The sequence below is a fragment of the Mus caroli genome, chromosome 2, assembly GCF_900094665.2.
Source record: "Mus caroli chromosome 2, CAROLI_EIJ_v1.1, whole genome shotgun sequence".
Lineage (NCBI taxonomy): Eukaryota > Metazoa > Chordata > Mammalia > Rodentia > Muridae > Mus > Mus caroli.
The window spans coordinates 103,159,311-103,181,956 of NC_034571.1; the positions used below are offsets into that span (position 1 = coordinate 103,159,311).

General features: G+C 41.2%; 1 protein-coding gene across 2 annotated transcripts in view; it reads left to right on the forward strand.

Annotated features, from left to right (window-relative positions):
- Positions 1-22,646, forward strand: part of Lgr4 (leucine rich repeat containing G protein-coupled receptor 4) — a 97,314-nt gene that overhangs the window by 31,084 nt on the left and 43,584 nt on the right. For both annotated transcript variants that reach the window (XM_021155166.2, XM_021155170.2), the window contains exon 2: positions 22,474-22,545. In XM_021155166.2, coding sequence (XP_021010825.1) covers positions 22,474-22,545 — 72 coding nt within the window. The remainder of the gene's footprint in view (positions 1-22,473; positions 22,546-22,646) is intronic.

A 22,646-nucleotide genomic window follows, 5' to 3' on the forward strand; every position in this document is an offset into this window, starting at 1 on the left:
TGTCTCTAGCTGCATATGAATCAGAAGATGTCCTAGTCGGCCATCAGTGGAAAGAGAGGCCCATTGGTCGTGCAAACTTTATATGCCTCAGTACAGGGGAACGACAGGGCCAAGAAGTGGGAGTGGGTGGGTGGGGGAGTGGGTAGGAGAGCGTGTGGGGGACTTTTGGGATAGCATTGGAAATGTAAATGAAATAAATACCCAATTAAAAAAAAAAAAGAAAGTAGGATGATGACTGCTAATGGCCAGCCAGATGGGGAATAGGAAATGGGTGACGTCACTCACTTTTGCAAGATAAAAAATTCTGTGGCTCTATAGTGGAGAGAGTTGTGTGGTGATCTGAATATGCTAAATGCCTGAGAACTGTACATATGATAGGTCTTTTGTGCAACCCACTCTGGAAAATGCTAAGATTATTGCACATCAGAGTTTCTCAGCTTTGTCATTGATATTTTGGGGTTGGATGATTCATTGTAGGGTTCTACTATAGTCTGGATTCTCTCAATCTCTCTCTCGTTGTCTCTGTCTCTCTCTGTCTCTGTCTCTATCTCTCTCTGTGTGTGTGTATTAATGAAATCAATTAAGAGAAATTGGCCCATATCAGTGGCTTGATACCATATCACTTGATACCTTTGGCTTCATTTAACGTGCACAGAGTTTATTTTGTAAATGTTACTGTATGTTAAAATAAAGTTGTCAGGTTGATATTGATCTCCCTGAATGTTGGCACTTTGTGGGTAGGGTGAGCATTGCATTAACTTATAGGGTATGAGCCCCATACTTCTCATACCTCATGTAAGGTATGAGAGCTTTAGGAGAGACATGTGTGCTAGCAATCCTTTCTCGGTAGTCCTTGGGACATGATGGTGGTGTAGGCACTAACATCGCAGCTACTTCTCCTACTAAACAGTCACTGGTTATAGTTTGTAATCTAATTGGCCCTACAGCTCAGTATAATAGAAAGTCGATAGATTTCCATGCCATCTTCTTATCTTGGTTTAAGTAAGACCAGAGTTACTAGTTTTTTAAAAAAAAGACTCACTGTAGTTCAGTTTATAGAATGCTTGTCCATCATGCAGGAGGCCTTAAACTGGGCATGGTGGCTCCTGCCTGTAAATTCTAGCACTTAGACGGCAGAGACAGAAGATAAGGAGTTCAAGGTCATTCTTAGCTAGATAGCAAGTTTGAGGATAGCCTCATCTCAATGCAAGCACAATAACAAAAGAGTTAAAAGGAGACCCCGCACCCAGACCCAGACCAAGCACCCATTAGAGATTCGGGAGGTGTTACTCTCTGTTCCCGTGTGTTGATCCTACTTCACTGACTGTGGATCCATAGTCAGGCAGATGGTGTTCACTGACTGTGGCTCCATAGTCAGGAAGATGTTGTTCTCTTTCCTTTGCCTGCGTTCTGAAGCTTCTTCAATCTCAACCTTTTCCAGGGCACATGTCGTCAATGTCAGTGTCCTCCCCAGCGTGAGTGTTAAGGTCTGTCCCTGTTCAGTCCTTCTGTCCTGGGGGCAGGCAAAGTTTGAAGTTTCTATGTTAGGGTCCTGCATTCACTCTGCACAGGTGCCTTGTATGTGTATGCAGAGTAGAGATAATGTCAAGTGCCTAGAGGGCTCTCATATTTAGAAACTGCTTTCCTATTTCCCAGCCTTGTGGTAAAACAGATGGTTCCAAATTTGCCTGTGGAGAACCTGTTATCCTTTCAAAAAACAAGAAGCCACCAGTTAATTTTAGAGTTGGAAAAGCTTTACATACCATACTGGCCTCACATCCCAGAAGACAAGCTAGGCACTCAAAAGAGGTTAAAAAAAAAAAAAAAAAAAAAAACTCGCCTTGGGCCACGTGCGCTAGGATTGGCCATGGCCCTTGGAAGCCATATTCCAATTTTTAAGTCCCATTTTAAATCAGAGGTTGAGCCACACAGTAAGATCCTGCTTCTGTTGGGTACCACATGGAGGGAAGCACAAAGAAAGGAAACAGGCTCCCTTGGTGCAAGGGGTGTACACACCACTAAAATGAACATTTTGATTGTGTAGAACTGTGAAAACACTCTTAGTAGCTGCAGTGGTGATGGTTTATCAGCGTTGGGGACAAGGTGTGTACCAAATAGGGATGTATTCTAAAGGAGCCTTGCACACGTTAGATTGGGGTGTGGGAGAGAAGAGAAGTCTGAGGTGGTTCCTGCTTGGAAGAAGGATGATGGCTCAGAGCTTTGGGATATGTTTCTGATTTTGTGTTGCTTAGTACCTTGGAAAACATGGTCAGGATTACTTTTTTAGAGAGAACAAAAGGAAGAAAAGAAAATATCCGTGATATAATTCCCAGCATTTCTCTTCTGATACATAAAGGACCTTTGGCCTATTGGGATGACAGGAGCACTCAGCATTTCTGTTTGGTCCACTGTCAGCTGCCAACAGTTTGCAGACTGGCAGAGTTTTGTGTGACTCTGGCCTAGTGTGTAATAATATGGGGGAGAAACCAGCTGTTGTGGAGGATCTAGCCAGAACATACCAATTTACGTGGTACACAGAAGAAAACCAAGGCCCCATCCAGAGAGTCTCGTATTCTTCCAGGGGCGTGGGGAAGAATTTAAATGTGACCCCAGCAGCAGTGGGGGGGAGCTCCTGGAAGACATTAGGCTGATGTATTCAAGGGCACTATTTGTAAGTGTGCCACTGTGTGTAAGCCCCGTGTAACTCGGAAGTTGCTGTCTTGTGTCAACTGTTCTGCTGTGATTTTCCTTTCTCTTCATTTTCTTGCCTATGTCATCCAAAGAGCAGAAATAATCTGCGTTTTAAGTACTGTTGCTGAATTAGAAGATAGACCTTCTCAGGTTGGATACTTTTTTGGGCTCAGTGAGCTCCCTGCTCTCCTGTCTCTCCTGCACTGGCTCTCAGAAAGTGTCTCATTTGTTAAACAAATTCTTTGTTTCTTCCAGTTTTCAAAGCCAGGTGAGCAGGAGGGCTGAGGGAAGAGGCTGTTTACATGGGAAGGGTTATCAGAAACGTTAGGGTTAGGGAAGCTTGGTAAAGACTGTTTGGGGAACTGGAAGAATTGCAGGGTTGCAGAGGGTTGGTGCTCCTGCTTGTTTCATGCCTTTTCATTGGTTGTCTAGGATTGTGTGGCAGTGCTCTGCTGTAGCCAGACTGTTTGTCCTGGCCACCCTGGGCCAAGATTTTGTCTAGACTTTAGCAGTTGCTATCAGAGTGTGCAGAAGTACTTTCTGAATGACAATGGTGTCCACGAATTTGACACAAGCTACTTTATTTAATCCCCAGCGCAAGTGTGTAAAGTAAACGGCATGGCTCACTATTTTGGAAACTAAAGGAAGGCACAGAGGTTAGTCTGTTTGTTAAGGACTAACATAGCTACCCTGGGCATGTGCCTTGTGGTAGAGCCCTTGACCAGCCTTCTGGAGGTTCTAGGTTGAATCCCTGGTAGTGACAACAAGCACAGAGCTAATCTGAAGTGGAGTTTGAATGTGAATATCTGAGCCTTGAAGCAGAGCTGGTGTTTTTCTCCATTAGGTTAGTTCTGCCTGCGATGAAAAAAATTCATAGTGTATATATAGTTTTATGAGGACTGTTCACCTTACATGCGTAATTATTTCTTCTGAAAGCTGGGAAATGTGGAAGAGAAAGAGTGACCCAAGAATTACTGAAACAAACCAAACCAAACTACACAAAGAACCGTCCGTGCTAGAAAATCTCTTTGCAGAATGAAGCATGTTATCAGGCCATTTCACATCCATGAAGGTTATGTAGTTTCACTTCTGTAGCTTCACTGAAATAATACACCTACCCCAGTACCTCTAGTCTATGACTTGCTGAACTAGGAGTTAGAAAACTGTGGTGACCCAGACATATTAGATCTTATCACCTTTGTAAATTCGAAGACCATTACAGGAAAGGTGTCAGCCAAAGGGGCACTCACATTTGAGTAACCCTCAGAATCCTCTGAACCTGAACTTGCTAATGCCAGTAAATGTTAATTTTTATCAAATCCCCAGGTGGAATTAAAACAATCTTTGTGAAGTTCTATCTGAATTGTTAGTGCTGGCTCACAGAATGTGTTCCATGAGAGTTCTCTCTCTCTCTCTCTCTCTCTCTCTCACACACACACACACACACACACACACACACACACACACACGGAGAGGGAGGGATCAATACTAGCTGTCCTCCATTGCTCCCCATCATTTAGGAGGAGGTCTTTGAACCCGAGCTCACTGACTTGACTAGATTTGCTGGCTGGCAAGCAGAGGCTCTTCCTGTTTCTTTCACTCGACGCTGGATTACAGGTGTGCACTTCCATGCTTGCTTTGTCTGTAAGGTGCTGGGAATCTCAGTTCCTGCTTGTGCACTCATCTTTCCAACCTTAGAAGTACTTTTTCCCCTAAGGAAGAGAACATAAGTTAAATGATAGGCACAGAGAGGAGAGATAGGCTGGATGGCAGTGAGGCAGATTTGAATGGAGGTCACTTTACAGGAAGAAGTCAGAGCTGAGGCTGCAGCAGAAGGAGCTAGGTCTTGACAAGCAATCCAGGCTGATAATGAGGTCTGAGCCTTAGCCACAGAGGAAGCCATCCTAAGCTTGGATGGTCTGCCATGGTGTCTCTGGGGATGGAGGAGCAAGCTCAAGTGGGGCTCGATGGAGAGCACACAGAGAGGCAAGGGTGGAGCCCTGCCCATCGTTGGGTTTGCTTCTTCATACGATTGCTTTGGCAGCTATGTGTGGGCTGAACAGGAGAGGGAGGGAGTATGGAAAGCTGAAGACCAAGACAGGAGACTGAAGTAGGAGGCCAGAGGGACTGTGGGAGGAGGAGGAGGAGATGTGTTCAGGCAGTGGAGACGAGGTGGAGAAACAAAAGGAGGAGAGCCTAAAGATGCATCCAGTGTTTTATCACAGCAGTGAATGCTCATAATGAAAGCCCATGAAAGGTTGAATTACATTTTATATGTGTGGTTTTAAAGGGGATGAGTGCAGAGACCATTTTGGAAAAAACATTCATCATCAACTTAACTTGTGTCATTGCCTACCCCTCTGTCCCCTGCAGGCAAACCTTCAGCTCTCTGGAAAGCTTGGCTGGCCAGGACAGCTTGTTCTCTGAGCTCTCTGGTTTAGTTATATTAGTGTGGAGTATAATCTCTGTGTGTGTCATTGCTTAATTGTTGGCATGTAGTGACTCAACTGGTAATTTAAATTAATAGACTGTGCATATAGGCATACTATTGTTCTCCTTAGATCTCGATGGAGCTTTGATTGGCAGTTAAGTGATGGCGTATTCGAATTAATTACTGCAGCTGAGAAAGAACTGGGAAAACACACTAGGAAAAAAAATCGATAGTTGTGATGTGGGAGTGAGAGGAACAGATTCAACATGAGAGTGAGCCTAGAATAAATTATCCAGAACGTAAAGGCTGGAGCAGATGCCAGCTGCCTATCACTGCACTGCAGACGCCCAGCTCACGCAGAGCCCCATCGGTTCGCTGATGTACAGTCTAGCTCTGCTGAGGAACAGTCTCAGAGTGGGTCCCCCTTCCTGACTCTTGGGATTCTTGCCCAGTCAGCGCCACCTCAGGCGCTCTCTCTCTCACATGTTAACACACATCCTCTTTAAACAGTTTCTTTTTCCTTTGGTCTTTTAAATCTTGCCCAGTTTACCTCAGGAAAAAAAATTTTTTTCTTTGTTCTATTCTAGAGCCAAAATAAAGGGGGAAATAATCCTAGTCATGGTTAATATAGATGAGGCTCATGCTGGGATAGTCATATTGACAAATGATCCCATTACCAAGTCCTGTGGCTGTTGTAGTTACTGAGTTCCTGGCTACCTTTGTCAATGCAGACTTGTCTCTGCTTAAATCCCTTCCTACAGGACCTTCCTCTCTTGTTAATCTCTCCTGCTTGCTGTCTCCCCTCCTTCTCTGTACTTCAAACTGAGTTCCTTCTAGAAGTGTCTCCTCAGCTATTCATCTCGTCTTCTTCCCTTCCTGCATAGGAGGTGCAACCACTCCTGAAGGTTTAGTTCAGTGCATTGCCCACCTCAGCAGCTGCTCCTCCTTCCTGACATTTCAGCTCAATCAATTCTGAATGTCAATTGAGATCTGCTTCCTCTTTTTTTTTTTTTTTTTTTTTCTCTGAGACAGGGTTTCTCTGTGTAGCCCTGGCTGTCCTGGAACTCACTCTGTAGACCAGGCTGGCCTCAAACTGCCTCTGCCTCCCAAGTGCTGGGACTAAAGGTGTGCGCCACCACTGTCCAGTGGTCTACTTCCTGTTAAATAACGTTACAAGACCCAAAGCACCAACTCACCTTTTTTACTGTTGTCTCTCTATATGACAGCATGTTATTCAAAAATGCCGCTGGGTCATTTTCCAAGTGCAACTTGTTTCCTCCAACCTCTAGACTGGACTCCTCCATCTCTGTCTCTCTGTCTGCCCATCAGTCTTTCTATCTATCCTCCCGTCACTCCATCCTTTTCTGCCCCATGTACTGGTTTGGTGGTTTAGGACTGTATTATCACTCACAGCAGAATTTCCCACATTAACCCCCCTTTCCTTTTCTTCTCCTCCTTCCATGTTTTCTTTTTCTTTTTGTACCCCCTAGACACGGGTTCTCTCTGTAGCCTTGGCTGTCCTGAAACACTGTTGACCAGGCCTTCCGAGAACTAAGAAATCTGCCTTTGCCTGTGAGTGCTGGGAATCCAGGTGTGTGCCACCCTGCCCATCGTCCTCTTTAAATGTTAGGCCTCCTCGTGCATGCAGTCTCGGGATTCTTGACTTCTCACTTCATACATACTGCCAGGCAGAGTGTTTGTACATTTGTCGGCTTATATGTGACAGGCACATGAGAATGCTCAAAAGACACTACCACCTACTTGATTCTAAAATGAATTCACGATAGTGTTTTGATAAATAAAATACAGAATAAATGGAAGAAAGGACTAGAGGCTCCTCCTACAGCTAAGTCAGAAGTAGGAATTACTGAATCACCTGCCTAATGCATGCATTTGTAAACAGTCTTAGTAGTTGGTGGAGGAGGGAGGGAAGGATCCATCTGTCGTTCCGCACTGTCCAGAGGATAGGACAAGTTGTACAGAAGAAACACAGCTATTCTTGGAATGGAGGTCAGAGGGAACTTTCCCCCAAGGGCTCTGAAAAAGGGAATTCCCCTCGACCTCATGAATAATCTCACTGGCATTCGTGTTGCAGCCACTTTTGGGGGGAATGCTGCTTCTAACATTGAGTCTTGTGAGCCAGCAGAGGAGAATCAGTGTGAAAGTTCAATAAACTAGTTAGGAGTGTGGGGCATGTGCACCCACCACTGCTCTCGGTAGAGCAGCCTTTACAGTATGTCCTCATCTTGTTCGCATCTGCAAACCTGTTATCACTCAGACTTCGTGGCTTAGAATCTGAAGCTGTTATATTTCTATCTTGTTTTTGGCTCCCCCGCACATTGCTCATGCTGTTTCCTGAACAGGCCTGGCCTTGGAGTCTGCCTTCCCCCTTTCCCTTTCCCTTACTGCCCACCCCTTTGACTACAACTGCTTTCTTCCCATCAAGATCAGAAGTAATGCCTAAGTTGCCATGGTAATAGAATTTGCAGATCAACAACCCAAAACGTTTATTAATTAAAACTGAGCACACCACCACCAACACATTAAAAATATTCAGAATCCTTTGGTAGAACTTTTGTCTTATTTTAAATTTAATATACATTTTGGGGGGCAATATTTGTAGTAGGAAGAGGCTTTATAGTCCTCATTTGTTTTGATGTGTTTGTGTTGTTTGTAAAGATTCATTTGTTAACTACAATTTGGCTGCCTCTGGCTTTTAAAAATGTTTTTTATTAGCGCATATTAATTGTAGCTAATGATAATTGATGTTACCGGGAAAAGCTGGATTCCCATTTTTGGATTCTTAGTCTTGTTAATAATAGAATTTAGAAGCAGATTTGGAAGGAAACTTGAAGACAGTTACATTAGTTTCTGAGAAAAGAGGCAGGAGTGCAGGCAGCTGCCAGGAGAGGAGCGGTGAAGGCAAGGAATAGGGAGAGCTTCATCGTTTGCGTTAGGGTCCTGTCAGGCTGGCATGTTTTGGCATGTAGGTCAGCAAACAGCCGTGTAATAAACAGGTGGATGGGGTGTTTCAGAGAAGGAATGAGAAAATCCAGGGAAACCATGCTTAGAATTTTGGCCAGAAGAGAAATGAGCAGGTTGCATGGTAGAGGCTCTATACCTAAGTGGCTGCATGGAGAAGTAATTTCTGGAAGGATGAGTGAGTATATTCTCTCATTAAGGGAATAGTTATTCCTCCCATTTCCTCTGGCCATAGGTGAATCAGTCTTCCTAAGGGGTGGTCTCCTAGTCAGCTAATTATAGGCTCAGTTGAATTAACTCCTACAAGAGAGTATATCCTAGTCTTTAGAGCAGGCCAGAGGCATTCCATTATTTTGATCAGTGGGCCTAAAGAGATGTTTACCTTTCCAGTGTTACTGGGGAAATGGGAGGAAGGGTCCAAATCTCATTGTTTGTACCATTTATGCATTGTTTCTGAGAGAAATTGCCCCCTTCCCCCCCCCCCATTCTGGATCATACTTCTGAGATACTTCTATTAAAAAAGTTCTCCAGCTAAAGGAAGTTAAAAGACTCCTAGGATTTGTTGTTTAGATTTTCATCTTGATTCTTTAATTAATTACTTAATGCTTCTGGTACTTCGTGGCCTCGTTATTAAAATGAGATGATCAGATAGTGACTGAATGATAGCAGGGCAGATTATCAGAGGGGACTTGCAGTCCTGGCTTTGGCCAGAGGTCAAGCTACCTAATCTTCCCAGTGATTCTCTGAGCTCAGAATTATCGTTCTTGTTTACACAAGTAAGGGCCAAGGAACAGAGATTATAGGGTTTGGACAGGGTTGGACAGCCAGTGAGCGGACAGGCTTTTGGCCTGGCTTCTGGGAGAAACTCTTAACCACTATGCTTTCTAGTTCAGTGGTTCTGGGTGTGCTATTTATAGGGCAAAGCCTGTATTTTGAAATTTTGAGGCAGTAAAATTAGTTTTACTGAAAGTTCAGTTTTGTATTATTCCTCCCAAGCTATTTTTAAATCCAGTAACTTATATTTAAATGAAAATGTTACTCTTTCTTGCTTGTTCCTGAATGTGTTCGCATGTGAGATTATTTGGCTATGGCAGTAGACACGGAAGAAGTCAGTCACTGATGTCTTTTGTGGTTCAAGAGGAGTGGTGTGTTCTTAGTGTATGTCGAGTAGGAGACCCCACATTTCTAGACGCACCCTTCTGTTCTTCCTACAACCAGGTCTCTGGCTCTCTCTGAAGCATTGAAGAATGTTCAAGCATGGAATTTATTTGCAAGTATTAAGTATTTAGTATGATCGCTATGTGACGATTTTAATGGTTTGACTGCTGCCATTTACTCTATAGATACTATATTATGAACACTGCTTGTGCTAGAGGCGTGGTATGAAATAGTGAGCAAAACATAGGTCCTTAAAGAGATCTCTGCGTTCTACCAACTCTTGATTCATGGTTACCATATGGCTACTTCCATACTGTCATGTGATGAGGAACTTATCTGTTTTTTATTCGATATTTTCTTTATGTACATTTCAAATGCTATCCCCTTTCCTGGTCCTCTCTGAAAACCCCCTCTCCCCCCACCCCCCACCCCCTGCTTACCAACCCGCCCACTCCTGCTTCCTGGCCCTGGTATTCCCCTACACTGGGGCATAGAGCCTTCCTTTGTAGGACCAAGGGCCTTTCCTCCCATTGATGATCGACTAGGCCTTGCTCTGCTACATATGCAGCTGGAGCCATGAGTCCCACCATGTGTACTCTTTGGTTGGTGGTTTAGTCCCTGGGAGCTCTGGTGGTAGTGGTTAATTCATATTGTTGTTCCTCCTAATGGGCTGCAAACCCCTTCAAATCCTTGGGTCCTTTCTCTAGCTTGAGGAACTTATTTTATTCAAGTCTTTTCCCAGTGTGACCCGCACTTTTACCTCTTCCATCGCAGCCCGTCTACCACCATCAGCTGTACCTGTTGCTGTTGGTAGGATGCTCAGTTTGTTTTTCAGTTCAGGATACTTTTCAAAGTGAAAAAGGTATGTGTGTGAAGGGAGAGGGAACTACCAATATTTGTGCTGGGACAGTAAATGTAAGCCAGGATTGTATCAGGTTGACCCGGATGTATTTTCATTCTCCTTGCCTGAGCTGATAAGCCCCAAGCTCAACATTTTTTAATTATGATGGAATTGGCATCAGAGGTATGCCGTTGGTTTTTGAGTGAGTTTGTAGTCTTAGATATGGGTTTCATTGCAAGAGTTTATTTTCTAGTCATATACAGGCTCGAGAGAGTTTTTTTTTTCCAGATAAATGTCATAAAGTAATGATTTTCAGTAAAGTATAAAGTAACAACTCTGAATAATCTTTGGACAAAAAAAACAATGATAGAAGCAGGGAATGGGAGAGAGGGGTTGTGATTCTTGCTAAGCAAATCTCATGGCAGCACGTAGTTTACTGTCCAGATAAACAGAAATACTTAACCCACATCCATTATAAAAGTCAAAAAGAACTTTTGTTGTATATTGTGACATTTACAAATTAATTGTCTTAAGTAGGGCAGCCCGAGGATATCATAAACCTGCTTTGAGAGCTTTAAAAGTTTGCATTTATTTATCTACATGTGTGTGTAATTTCATGTGCATAGAGGTCAGCAGGTACATTCCAGAAGTTGGTCTGTGTTGGCAGCAGGCTCCTTCATCAGCTGAGTCATCTTGCAGGCTCATCTTTTCCAACCATGGTTTCCAGAGATTCAAGGCCTCTTTTGCCCTGAATAAATCATCAGTGATTTTAAAGAGTTGTAAGTAATCCCCAAAGACATTATCTGAATGAGTTTTTATAACTTGGCATTATCCATGTGCATCTTTTCAGAGTTAAGAGAAATTGTCCTCTCAGTTACAATTTTTAGCAATTGTTGAAGGGGTGGGATAAGTTTTGGAGAATGGCCATCAAAACCAGGAAACAAATTAAAAACTGAAACAAAAAAAACTATGTGCAAAGGGAGAGGGGAGAGAAGGGTGAAGTGCTGGTAGCGTTAGGGAGAAGTGTCTTGACTCCTCGTGACCTGATGAAGGAAGTGATTGCTCCACCAGCCTGCATTACGGGGTGGCCGAATCCTAAGAGAGCATTTGCTTTTCTGTGTAAGCTATGACTGTGGGCCACTGGCCTTCAGCCTACTTCCTGACTCACCATTCGGAATATTTTTCCTATAAAATGAGGTTATGGCCTCAGCGTTTGGAACTTAGAGCTGTCGTTGCCCAGGCCACTTATTGGTAGTTCCCTTTTGTATTTGGGACATTAGAATTTACATTTCCTTATCTAGGGTGGTTTTGTCAAGGTTATTTATAACCATTTATGACCAGCAAGTGAAAAAACCAAACCAAAACACTAAGATAATTCTAACATTCTCAACCCAGCCTAGGGTAGCAGGATGAAAATCTGCTGTAGCTAGCTCAGTTTATCATCAGTTCTTGGAGCATGTTAAAGTGGTAGCACTCGATACCTCTGGACTCTCAACGTCATCCTTTCTGATGGTTCTGGGTCATTTTAGCATTGTCCCATAATAGGAGAAAGTACTAAAGTAGGAGCAAAAGGAAAGGAAAGAGGCATTGAACGTTACTTGATCCACTGGGGCAACTTTGTGTGCTGAGAAAGCAGCTGTGGTCCTGACGCTGTTTCCATGGCGAATGATCGGTACTGGATTTGAATAGTCAGTTCCTTGACCTCAGCAGAGAGGACACAGGAGACATCCAGCCTAGCTGCAGTTTTACTGTGCAGTCAGGAAGACAGATACACATGCGTGCTAAATCAGTCTCCACAGACTAGCCTTACCTTTATTTTGTTTGCTTCCTGACATTTTTTTTCTGTCCTGTTTTTTTTTTTTTTTACCTATTTTAATTTTTAAAAAGTTGGCTTTGAAGCACTAAAATGATTTCACAACCCGTTAATTGGTTGTGAGCTGAAGTTTAAAACTGCGCGTCTAAATAGATTTTTTTTTTTTTTGTGGGTATACATGTTTGAAGGCAAGAACCATGAAGTAATGTTTTCCTATCAGCCCTGTTAATAAGTATAATAAATAATGAGCCATAATAAAGCACGAACCATTTAGTTAATTAGAATATTTACCATAATACATGCTGTTGGGTTGCTTTCCTTATGAATAGTGCATTTTGTCTGCTAGGATGAAGTAATTGAGTGTTTCCAATCTGCCCAGACGGTGATCCTGACACTACTTCTTGTTGATGTTAAATGGTCTATTGAAATAGCATTTGGTCTGTGTGTCTTGGCTGGTAATGAGCACTGCTTTGTCATCACAGGGCTACCAGAACAGCTGTTGACACCCAAAGAATGCCTGCTAAGTACCAGAAAAAAACAAATCATAGTTTTAACCCTTTTCTGTTTTGTATGATGCCAGATGGCAGCGAGTGAGATCATGTGGAAACTAAGGCTCTTCTACTTCTGGCTTTTATTCTCTGGTATTAAAGATACTATATATTTTTTTTTCCCTCTTAGAGTTTATCCCACATTTGAAAACTAGTCTTCATTTAAAAACACAACAAGGAAAACTAACCAAAAAGAAGCTGAATTTCTTCCACTATCAGAAAATATTGAGTTAGCCTTGCCAGTTTTATTATTTCTTTTCCCCCCATTTCTTTAAAAACATGCCTTTTAAACAGAACAACACTTTTTCTTTGTGGTGTGAGATTGCATAGCAGTGTGGGGCTGTCTTTAACTTACAGGCTTGTGCCTCTCTGAAGAACACACCCTAATTGTCTCCTGAGCTGTGTTATTTCATCAAGAGCATAAACAATTATGGCATAAAATATTATGTTTGGGATGAAGTCATGCGTCGTTCTTAATTGCTGAACTCTTATAATTTTAAAGGAGGGTGTGTTTAAGTCTACTCATTCACACCCTTGCTAACACAAGCAAAGGAGCCCACACATAGAGATGGGAAAAATATGAATCTGAAAGATTCTTATTTTCTACTAATGCATGGAATGTGCAGGATTAGGAATGCTAAAGTGGGAGTCATTAATGACAGCTTTAGCCTTAGAAGTTACTGAGTACAAAGTGTTTCACAGAGGAGAAAGCTAAAATCAAGAGAGCTGGAAGCCTTCGTCCTGGAATTTGTCTCATTGCCCTATATATGATCTTTCTGTATCACGCAGGGCATGCTTAAATGCCAGCAGCTTTTCATGCGATTAAAGTTGTGATTTTTAAAGGTCACTTAAAATGCCTCAGGCTGTGCTAGGCCTCTGCTTACAGGAGCTGCTCTTATGCTTTGCAGCCATCCTGCTCATATTGGTTGGCTCTCCTGGTCATCATATTTTTTTGATCATTTTTTTATTTGTAATTCTCTAATTCTTTGATGCTTCTCAGCTTTCAATGAACCTGATGTTTTTATATTACCCTTTCCTCCTAGAAAACATTCTTCTCACAGACTTCATAATACCAGTTGCTTAGCTCAGTGGTATTTAAAAAAAAAGCAAAGTAATCCAGTGTGGACTATAGTTTATATCCTGAAAATATATATTATATAAATATGTTCTATAAAATATTTTTTCATATATCAATAGTTAGTCTTCTATGTGATGGACTTAGCTTAAAGGTTGGCAATTCACTGTTTCTTTTAAACAATGACATTTGTCACAAGTGAAATAGATTTCATTTCTTGTCCTGTGTTACCAGAACAAAGTGTTTAGAAGGGTTTGGGGATGTACTGGACTGGTACGTCAGGAAACAGCAACGGCAAATGGTCTAATGGTCAGCAAGTGCTTTGAATAATGACGAATTAACTCAATTATTCAGCATACATAATGTGCCTTTATTGAGAAACATGGTCAACCTACAACCTAATGAGTGAGACCACAGATCTATGTAACAGCCCTCTATAAAGTAACTCCTCTCCATTATATTTTTAAAATACAATTATTTATTTACTTGTTTATTTTTATGTATATGTGTGTATATGCATATACCATGTGCATGCCTGGTGCCGTAGAGGCCAGAAGAGGGTGTACAGTCTTCTCAGACAGCATTTACAGATGGTTGTAGGAACTGAGCCTAGATCCTCTGCAAGAGCAGCAAATGTAACCACTGAGCCATCTGTCTACCCCAGCAACTACAAGCACACCTCAGGTGAACTACAAGAGTTTATTGAGAGTGTTTTTCAACTTTTTGTCCGACTTAATAATTTCCTCTTGGTCTTTCGTGTCTCTGTACTGCTTTATGAAGCTTTTTAGGGTAACTGTTTTGTGTGTCTCTGAACACAAGTAAAAAACACAATAGATGCCCAGTAAAGAAAATGAATGGGTTTGACTAGATGGCCTCATTCAAGCTGATAACAGAAAAACTAACCAACCAACCAAACAAACAAACAAAAAACCCAAACCAAACCAAACAAAACAAAACAAAAAAAACCCACAACAACAAAGGCAAAACAATCAATCTAAAACTGCAAGAACTCCAGTTTCTTGATCCTCAAGCAAGTCTGAAAATTGCACTTTTGGTTTTAATAAGAATTGGAGAAAACTCCTCTAGGTATACAATGAATGATATTTTTGCCTGTTAGCAGAGATGCCAAGAGGTAGTTCTATCTCTGCCATCTATTTATCACTACTGATCTGTTTTCCATCTCTGTAACTTCTTCCCCTTTAGTTCCTGGTTGCTTTGCTATAGAGCAATGCATCTGGGACTCTAACACGATTGGTTGCATCAGTATTCTGCTCCATTACATTGCTAGATCACCTTTGATTTAATACACATGCAAGAGATTCATTGTCCGTTCACCAGCACAAGGCTATTTTGAGTTGTTTCCAGTTTTTGGCAGTGATATTGAGACCTAGGATTGCTGCATCATATGGTCATAAGTATATGTCCAGCTTTATAAGAAACTGCTGAGATATTTTCTAGAGTAGTTGCACCTTTTGCAGTAGCTCCATTTGTGTACAGAGTTACAGTTATTCTGCAGCCTGATCAGCATTTGTCATTGTCTGCTGTTACTCTGCAAAGTTCTGATAACTCTGTGGTATCATAGTATGGGTTATCTTGCATTTTCTCAGCAATTAACTAATGTTAAGTATCTTCTGAGGTGCACACTCACCATTTGTAGTCTTCTTTGGTAAAACATTTGTTCAACTATTTTGTCTATTTTAAAGCTAGGTTGGTTTCTCATCACTAATTTTGAGAACTTTTTTCATTATTGTGTTTCTGTATGACCTTGGCAAGCTTTAGAGGAAGTAGGTGCTGACGTCCCTTAGGTTTTACTAATGAATCTGCCCAGTTGCTTTGTGTGTTTTAATATAGTAACAATGACAGTTCACTCCTGAAGTATTTTATGTAAAACTTACGAAAGGCATTAAAATGGAGGTTCTAACCCATAATAGTGATGATAAAATGAATTAGATATACTTTCTCTCTACTACGAAATTTACAGATTTTCAAGGTTTCAACCTGGCATTTTCTCAAGCATGATTTGGGAGAAAGATCCTATACTCGGGATAGTCAAGGACCTAGAGTAGAAAATGACTTTACAAGTTGGTAACTTTTCTCTTGGGTAATTAGCACTCACTTTTAAGTGTCCCTACAATGATTGTGGGGACTGTTCTAAGGAGATAAAGACTACAAGGAAACAAGTGTTTGCTCCTGTGTGCCACGGAGCAAGGGATATACTTTGGTACTTGAATGTCAGGGAAGAGATTGGCCGGCATGGGGGCCTTTTGAACCATTGCCCAAAGCTGTTTGCAGGCATTAGAAGCATGTCTGTGTTGATATCTTGTAGGATCCTAGGAGTGCTGACTAAGACAGGCCGGAAGTCTATAGTGAAGCATCTGATTAAAATACCACCTGTGCAAATCTGGCACCGTCTGCATTGGGAAGTCACGGTTCTTCATGGGCATATATTTGTTCATATTTTCAGAATGCAGAGATGCTGTTTTTGCTATGTGAAGCACGCTCTCTCTGTGTCTGTCTGTCTGTCTGTCTCTCTCTGTGTATGTGTGTGTGTGTGTGTGTGTGTGTGTTTAGACACATGTGGGGGGCAGGAATCAACCTTGGGCTCTGCTCCTCAGGAGCCAGCAACTTTAGATTTTGAGGCAGGGTCTCTTGTTGACATAGAGCTCTCCATGTAATCTAGGCTTGCTGGCCAACAAGAGGATCACAAGTATGCACAACCACACTCCACTTTTTAAAAATCAGTAGTCTTTTTATTATTGTTGTCGTTGGGTTTTTTGGGTTAGTTTTGTATTGTTTTGTTTCGTCCAGACAGAATTTTATGTATCGTAGGCTGACCGTGAGCTCACTGTAGCCAAAGTTCTGCTCTGGTTACCGATTCTTCCACCTGTACCTCGGAACTATTGTTTTGTGGTTTTAAGGTGCAGGGGATCAAACCCAGGGCTTTGTGCATAGTAATCAAGTACTCTACTAAGTGAGATGCATTCCTCACTCCAGTGTAAATGTGGGTCATGGGGATTGAACGCGGAGGCCTCACTGCCTACTAAGTAAGCTATCTTTCTGCCCAATAATGCAATTTTTTAAAGTTAAGTTTAACTATATGTTGAAATTACACCTTATATAATTGCAAGTTAAGAACAGAGTGGGATGGTAGATTTTAAAGTAAAAGCTAAGTGTGAACATGTTTGTTAGGGCAGCTTTCCCGTGCTTGCCTGGTGTCAGCACAGATGCACACCGTGAGAGCTTTATACTGATCTAGGGAATGGACGGCAAGCCTTTCCTTTATTATTTGTCTATTTATTTACTAACTGGTCTATTTGGTATTTAATAGCAAAACTATACTACAGGCTGTGTGTGTGTGGGGGCAGACAAAAAAATTAATGTATATAAAACTTTAGTACTTAGAGACAAGGTTGACAGATATTTTTAGCAAGAGTACTTATTTTTGCAAATAAAATACACCAAAAGATGAACTTTCTTAGAATTATATGATAACTTTTAGAAAAAATATTTAATGATACACACATAAATATGACAGTGGTTAGATGTGGATGTTGATAGTGTGGATAGTTTTATTTGTATTTTATTTTATTTTTAAAGAAATAACATAGGTTACTTTGCTAGGATAGTGTCAGAAAGGAAATTACACTCTTAGTTAATTTTAACTAGGAAACTGGTACAATGAGAATTTTTACTGCTTTTGGATGTTAGAAGCCTTCTTTCCAAATATTTACACCCAAGGCATTTTTTAAATAATTAAAATAGTTCATTATTTATATTGTGCATGTGTGTATGTGTGTGGAGGTTAGGGACAACTTTGTGTAGGTGGTTCTCCCTCTCTCCCTTTATGTGGGTTCTAGGGATTGAACTCAGGCCACAGTCCTTACATGGCAGGTCCCATCAACAGCTGAAGCCATTTTACTAGCCTATGAAAAATTTCTCAAAGTTGCTTTCAGTTTGGGGTTTTACTGTAGACATCTGTCATTTGGAAATTGGCCTACTAATTCTGGTTGATTACCTGAGACCCTGGAAAAAATTACTGTAAGACAACTAGTTTATTATAATCAACATGTACTATTTGTATGAAAGGACACCATCAGCCAGCTTTGTTGTTATTGTTGTTATGTGTGTCTCCTCTCCCTGCCCCTCTGAGACACCACAACTAAGAACTGTGTTCCATAGATCCTGTATGTGGTTTAGTGACTTTTAAATTGCTGGGGAGTTTTCAGGTATACAGCACGTGCCAGCAGGAGAGCAGTTTCAAATCATGCAAATAGACTGTTTATTCAAATTCAGACAACACAGGTCTGTTTAAAGTTAAATAATGCTCAGGCCAAAGTCCCAGATCCTTTGAGGATACAGTAAGTGGCAGAGGCCACCAACAAACAGTTCCCTGTGAAACACTTACAGAGATTTTAAAAGGGGAGAAGTGGAAACAGAATTTCTACTGTGTATATGCTTCAGCATTACTGGGCTTAATGGGAGGGAAAAGATGAGAGTCTAACCATGAGGAGATTTGTCAGTTTCAATTAAAACAATTGCACCCTTCAGAGAGTAATGTCGAAATCAGTGACTTGGCGTTTTAGTGTTCAGGTGTGGTTTTTTTTTTTTACTGAAATGCTGTGCTGTTGTGTGTCTCGTCTCTGTGGTGAAGAGTGGGAAGCACTGTGCTGTGTGGGTGGACAATGTAGCCTTGTGTTCTGTCTGTTATGAAAACAAAGATGTATAGAAAAGATTTTCCCTCCACCCTGCCAAACTAAGTTTTAGACTGTCTGCAGTGATTGCGCCAAACTGCTTGCAGTCACTTTAATCTTCTTTAAATAATTATTTTATTTCATTATTTTATTTTATGTACACTATGTTTTGCCTGCATGCATGTCTGTGTCAGAGTGTTGGATTCCCTCATAGAAAGTTGTGAAATGCCATGTGGGTATTGGGAATTGAACTCTGGACCTTTGCAAAAGTAGCCAGTGCTCATAGCTACTGAGCTGTCTGTCTAACCCCTTCCCCATCCTAATCTTTTTTGAGAGAGAATTTTGTCTTTGTCTCACTGAAATGTTTTCCTTTAAAAATATAATTTTTTGTGCCGGGTGATAGTTGCACAATGCCTTTAATCCCAGAATTTGGGAGGCAGAGGCAGGCAAATCTCTGGATACCAGCCTGGTCTACAGAGCGAGTTCCAGATAGCCAAAGCTACATAAAAAAAAACGTGTTTCGATCCACCTCCACCCCACATATATAATATAATATATATATATATATATATATATATATATATATATATATATATATTTCTGCACATTTTTTAACAATGAAATACCCAGATGTCAAAAAGCTCGATAGCCTGCCAAAGGTTGCACAGCCCATACATACATACAGGTGAGCCCCAGGCCCTTGTCCTTGGAAACCTGTGTATTTCTAACCAGTGACCTGGCTCTGAGGGCTTCTGCTCTGTTGAAATTGCCCTTCGGTGATGTTTGACTTTATTTTCTGTGTTACATTTGTCTTTGAGTATGAATCTAGAATGGTGAGTCACTGGGTTCTGTAACTGATGTGGCTGACTGGGAGATTGAACTGCTCATGAAATTCAAAGACTGATTTGTGAGAGTGTCTTGTAGCTGAAGATCTCTTCTTTTATGTTCTTAAAATATTTATTTTGTTTGTTTGTTTATTTATTATTTTGTGTGTGGAGGTGTTTTCCCCACATATATTTATGTGTATCACATAGATGCCTGGTGCCTGCGGAGGCTGAAAGAGATATCTCCTGGAATTAGAGTTAAAAATGGTTGTAAATTAACATGTGGGTGCTGGGAATCAAATCCAGGTTCTCTGAAAGAGTTATCATTGCTCTTTAATCACTGATCCATCTCTTCAGCCCTGGCTGAAGATTTCTAAGCAGCTTTTTCTTTTACTTCAGTATTTTATGTGAGTTTCATATATTTGTAATTACTAGCTAGGGCTTCCATTTGTGAATTGTTACAGGATAACTCATCACCCAGCATGCCTTCTAACCTTGTATTTATGAAGTCTGTGCAACTTGGATTCTCTTGTGTGTGTTGGTGATGTCAGGTCTAGAATCTACTCTTAGTGCTGTCTGTAGGTTGTTTATCGCCATTAGCTCTCATTATTTTAAATGGGCACCCACCCACCTTCTACTCTGTAACCACACGATTCTAGGGCTGTCCTGGAGATTGTATCGTGTAGTCCACCCCTTTCCCCTCTTCTTACTTTATTCCTAAATGTTTTATAACCATAGATCGGATAGTGTGAGGGAAAACATTTATAAAAGCTAGGCTTTTTGTGTAAAATCTATTACAAAATCAGAACTCTTCTTCCTGACCCGGGACTTAGAAACAAAGCCTCCCTACGTGTTTAACATACATTAGTTTGTAAATACAGACTCTTGCTAATTGCAATTACAGCTCACAGCAAACTACCTGTTGTGTCCTGTTACTTTGAGGGGGAGTGGAAGGGGTGTGTGTGTGTGTGTGTGTGTCTGAGTGTCTATGTCTGTGTGAGTATGTATGTGTCTGTGTATACAAGTGTGTGTTTATGTTTCTGTGTGTATGTGTGTGCCTGTGTAAGTATGTGTGTGTGTCTGTGTGTCTGTGTGTGAGTGCATGTTTTACAAAATGCTGAATGTAGACAAGATTGTTGGAATAAATGTTTTCTAATTATATTACATGCCCCACCTTTGATGTGAAATTAATTAGTTCACTCCAGACCTTTTCTGATGAAACAATTCATCGGTTTTTCTGATACTGTGGTCCTTAAGTGAGCCTTGCTTATTTTCAACAACGAAAGTGCTCCGGCATGATAAGCAAACTTAGAGCAACAGGTGAAAGAAACAGTATGATGTCAGGCTAGGAAGCTACACAAACCAGTTAGCAAACTGCTTCATTTTGAGAGATTTGCCCACATATATTTCTATTCACCATTTGCCTGGTGCCTGCAGAGTCTGAAGAGGGCATCGGATCCCTTAGAACTGGAGTTACAGAGGGTTATAAACTGCCATGTGGGTGCTGGGAACTAAACTGTGATCATCTGAAAGAGCTGCACGTGTAGTTGGCCACTGAGTTATCTCTCTAGCTCTTTGCCAAAGTCTTTATGGGAAAGGGGGCCTTCCGTTTCCTCACTGATGACTGCTGCCTTAGGTAGTATTGGGAGCTGGGCTTAAAAATAATACTTCCTGGAGAAAGATACAATGTCTTCTAAGTTATCTTTAGTAGGATTTGAGTCATTTTTCAGTGATAGAAAAAAATTTGGAATATTTGTGAGTCTAGTAATAATCCACTTAAAGGGAAATTTCAAGCTATGAGAAATTATGTGAATGTTGACTCCTCAGTTGGTGAGCTATTTATAGTCCTTTTTTCTATTCAGTTGTTCGGCAGAAGTATATGACTTAAGATGCATTGATGGTTATGCCAAGGTCTCCAGGCCAATATCTCCCACTCCCCCCATTTCTTTTGGTGCTGACAAGTGAACCTGGGGCCTTACATATGCTAAACATTATCTGTCACTTAGGTTCCCCACCTACCCCCTTTCCCTAATTTTTAACCTTGGTTTCTATCCAGTCTTTGGTTTCTATCTTGATTAGCAGTGAGAAGAGTTATAGGAATTATGCACTACATAGGAAGACATAGGAAGTACACGTTTTTCTCCTCTTGTTAGCCTTGAGGGAGTCATTTTACCCCACAGTGAGCCTTGGTTGCCAGATTAGCAAAGGATGATTGTTGGTGCAATTTTATACTGAGAGCATCTGCTCCCTTTTGCAGCTTCTGTTCCTGCTGGTTTTAGTCCTACTGCGGTTTCTGTCATTCCCAGTCCAGGATGTTTTCCACCTGCTTTGGGAAAGGCTAGGAAGAAAGGGACGCAATCCCAGTTTCTAAATCTTAGCGAGAGGAAAGGTGGGGCAGAGTGACTCCAGTACTGAGAAACTGAAGGTGTCTTACCTTGAAAAAGAGTTTGTGAATTGATGTCAGTTACACCTTATTTTATACCTGATTTTTTTTCCCCTAATGCTGCTTGCTGACAATCCTTATAACAACAATGAAGCAACGGAAGTGCTTCATGCTTAAACTTTATGGTGATTTTGGCATTAGAGAGCTCATCCACTGCACTTACCTCCAGATAAGGGGCAGAGAGACTGAAGGAGTTGCTCAGTGGCTCAGAGCACGCCAGGACTTTCTTCAGAAGACTGTTCCTGTCTTTTACAGTGTTGATATCAAGTGGCGTATGGGAGAGAAAGTCAATTCAAAGGCAGCTGCCAGGGAAGAGGGGGATGATTAATAAAGTATGTTTTAACTGTTTGAACTAGTTAATTGTTGAGTTACACCGTTGAGTGAGTTCCCTCCTTTCTAAACTGACTACATACCTATCATGTATGCACTTGTCTCTAGCCTGCATCTGTTCACAGGCTCCAAATGAAACCCACTGACAGTTCTCACCTGGAGGACTTTTTGTAGTTTTTAAAGAAAGCCCGATTGGCTAGAGTTCGGACTTGTTTTTATTGTCCTTGATTGTAATTCAGAAGCCATTTTCATCTGCAGATCTATTTGACCTAGTCCTGGAGTGTGGGCTTGCTTATTTTGGTCATGCATAGGGCTTTGACTACCCCCTGCTATCCAAGGACATTGGGAACCAGTACTAGCTTACTTCTTCTGGTAGATTGAAATATGTTTTTCCTGCTGATACCTAAAAGGGGGAAATTCCAGGATTGCAGTGTGTTTCTAAATTGTGGGACATAATTCATAGTGAAAGAGTTAACTTTTCCTAAGCATTGATTCTAAAATCAGATTAGGACTGTTCCCTTGTCCTCCACATTCACTTATTTCTAGCTTCTGCACAAAATATCAGCATGTAATTTGTTTTCTGTTGGCTTAAACCATTTTATGACCACTACTTAGTTAATGGTGTTTCTACCTTCTTGTTTTGCAGGGATATCAGTATGAACAATATCACCCAGTTACCAGAAGATGCATTTAAGAATTTTCCTTTTCTAGAGGAGCTGTAAGTACTACTTTGAGCAATGTGCACTAATGCGTTTTCTACTCCTTCTTCCTGGAAGCTCTGTCTATGGAGAGAGCCTAGTGATCCTTGTCTGAGAACTC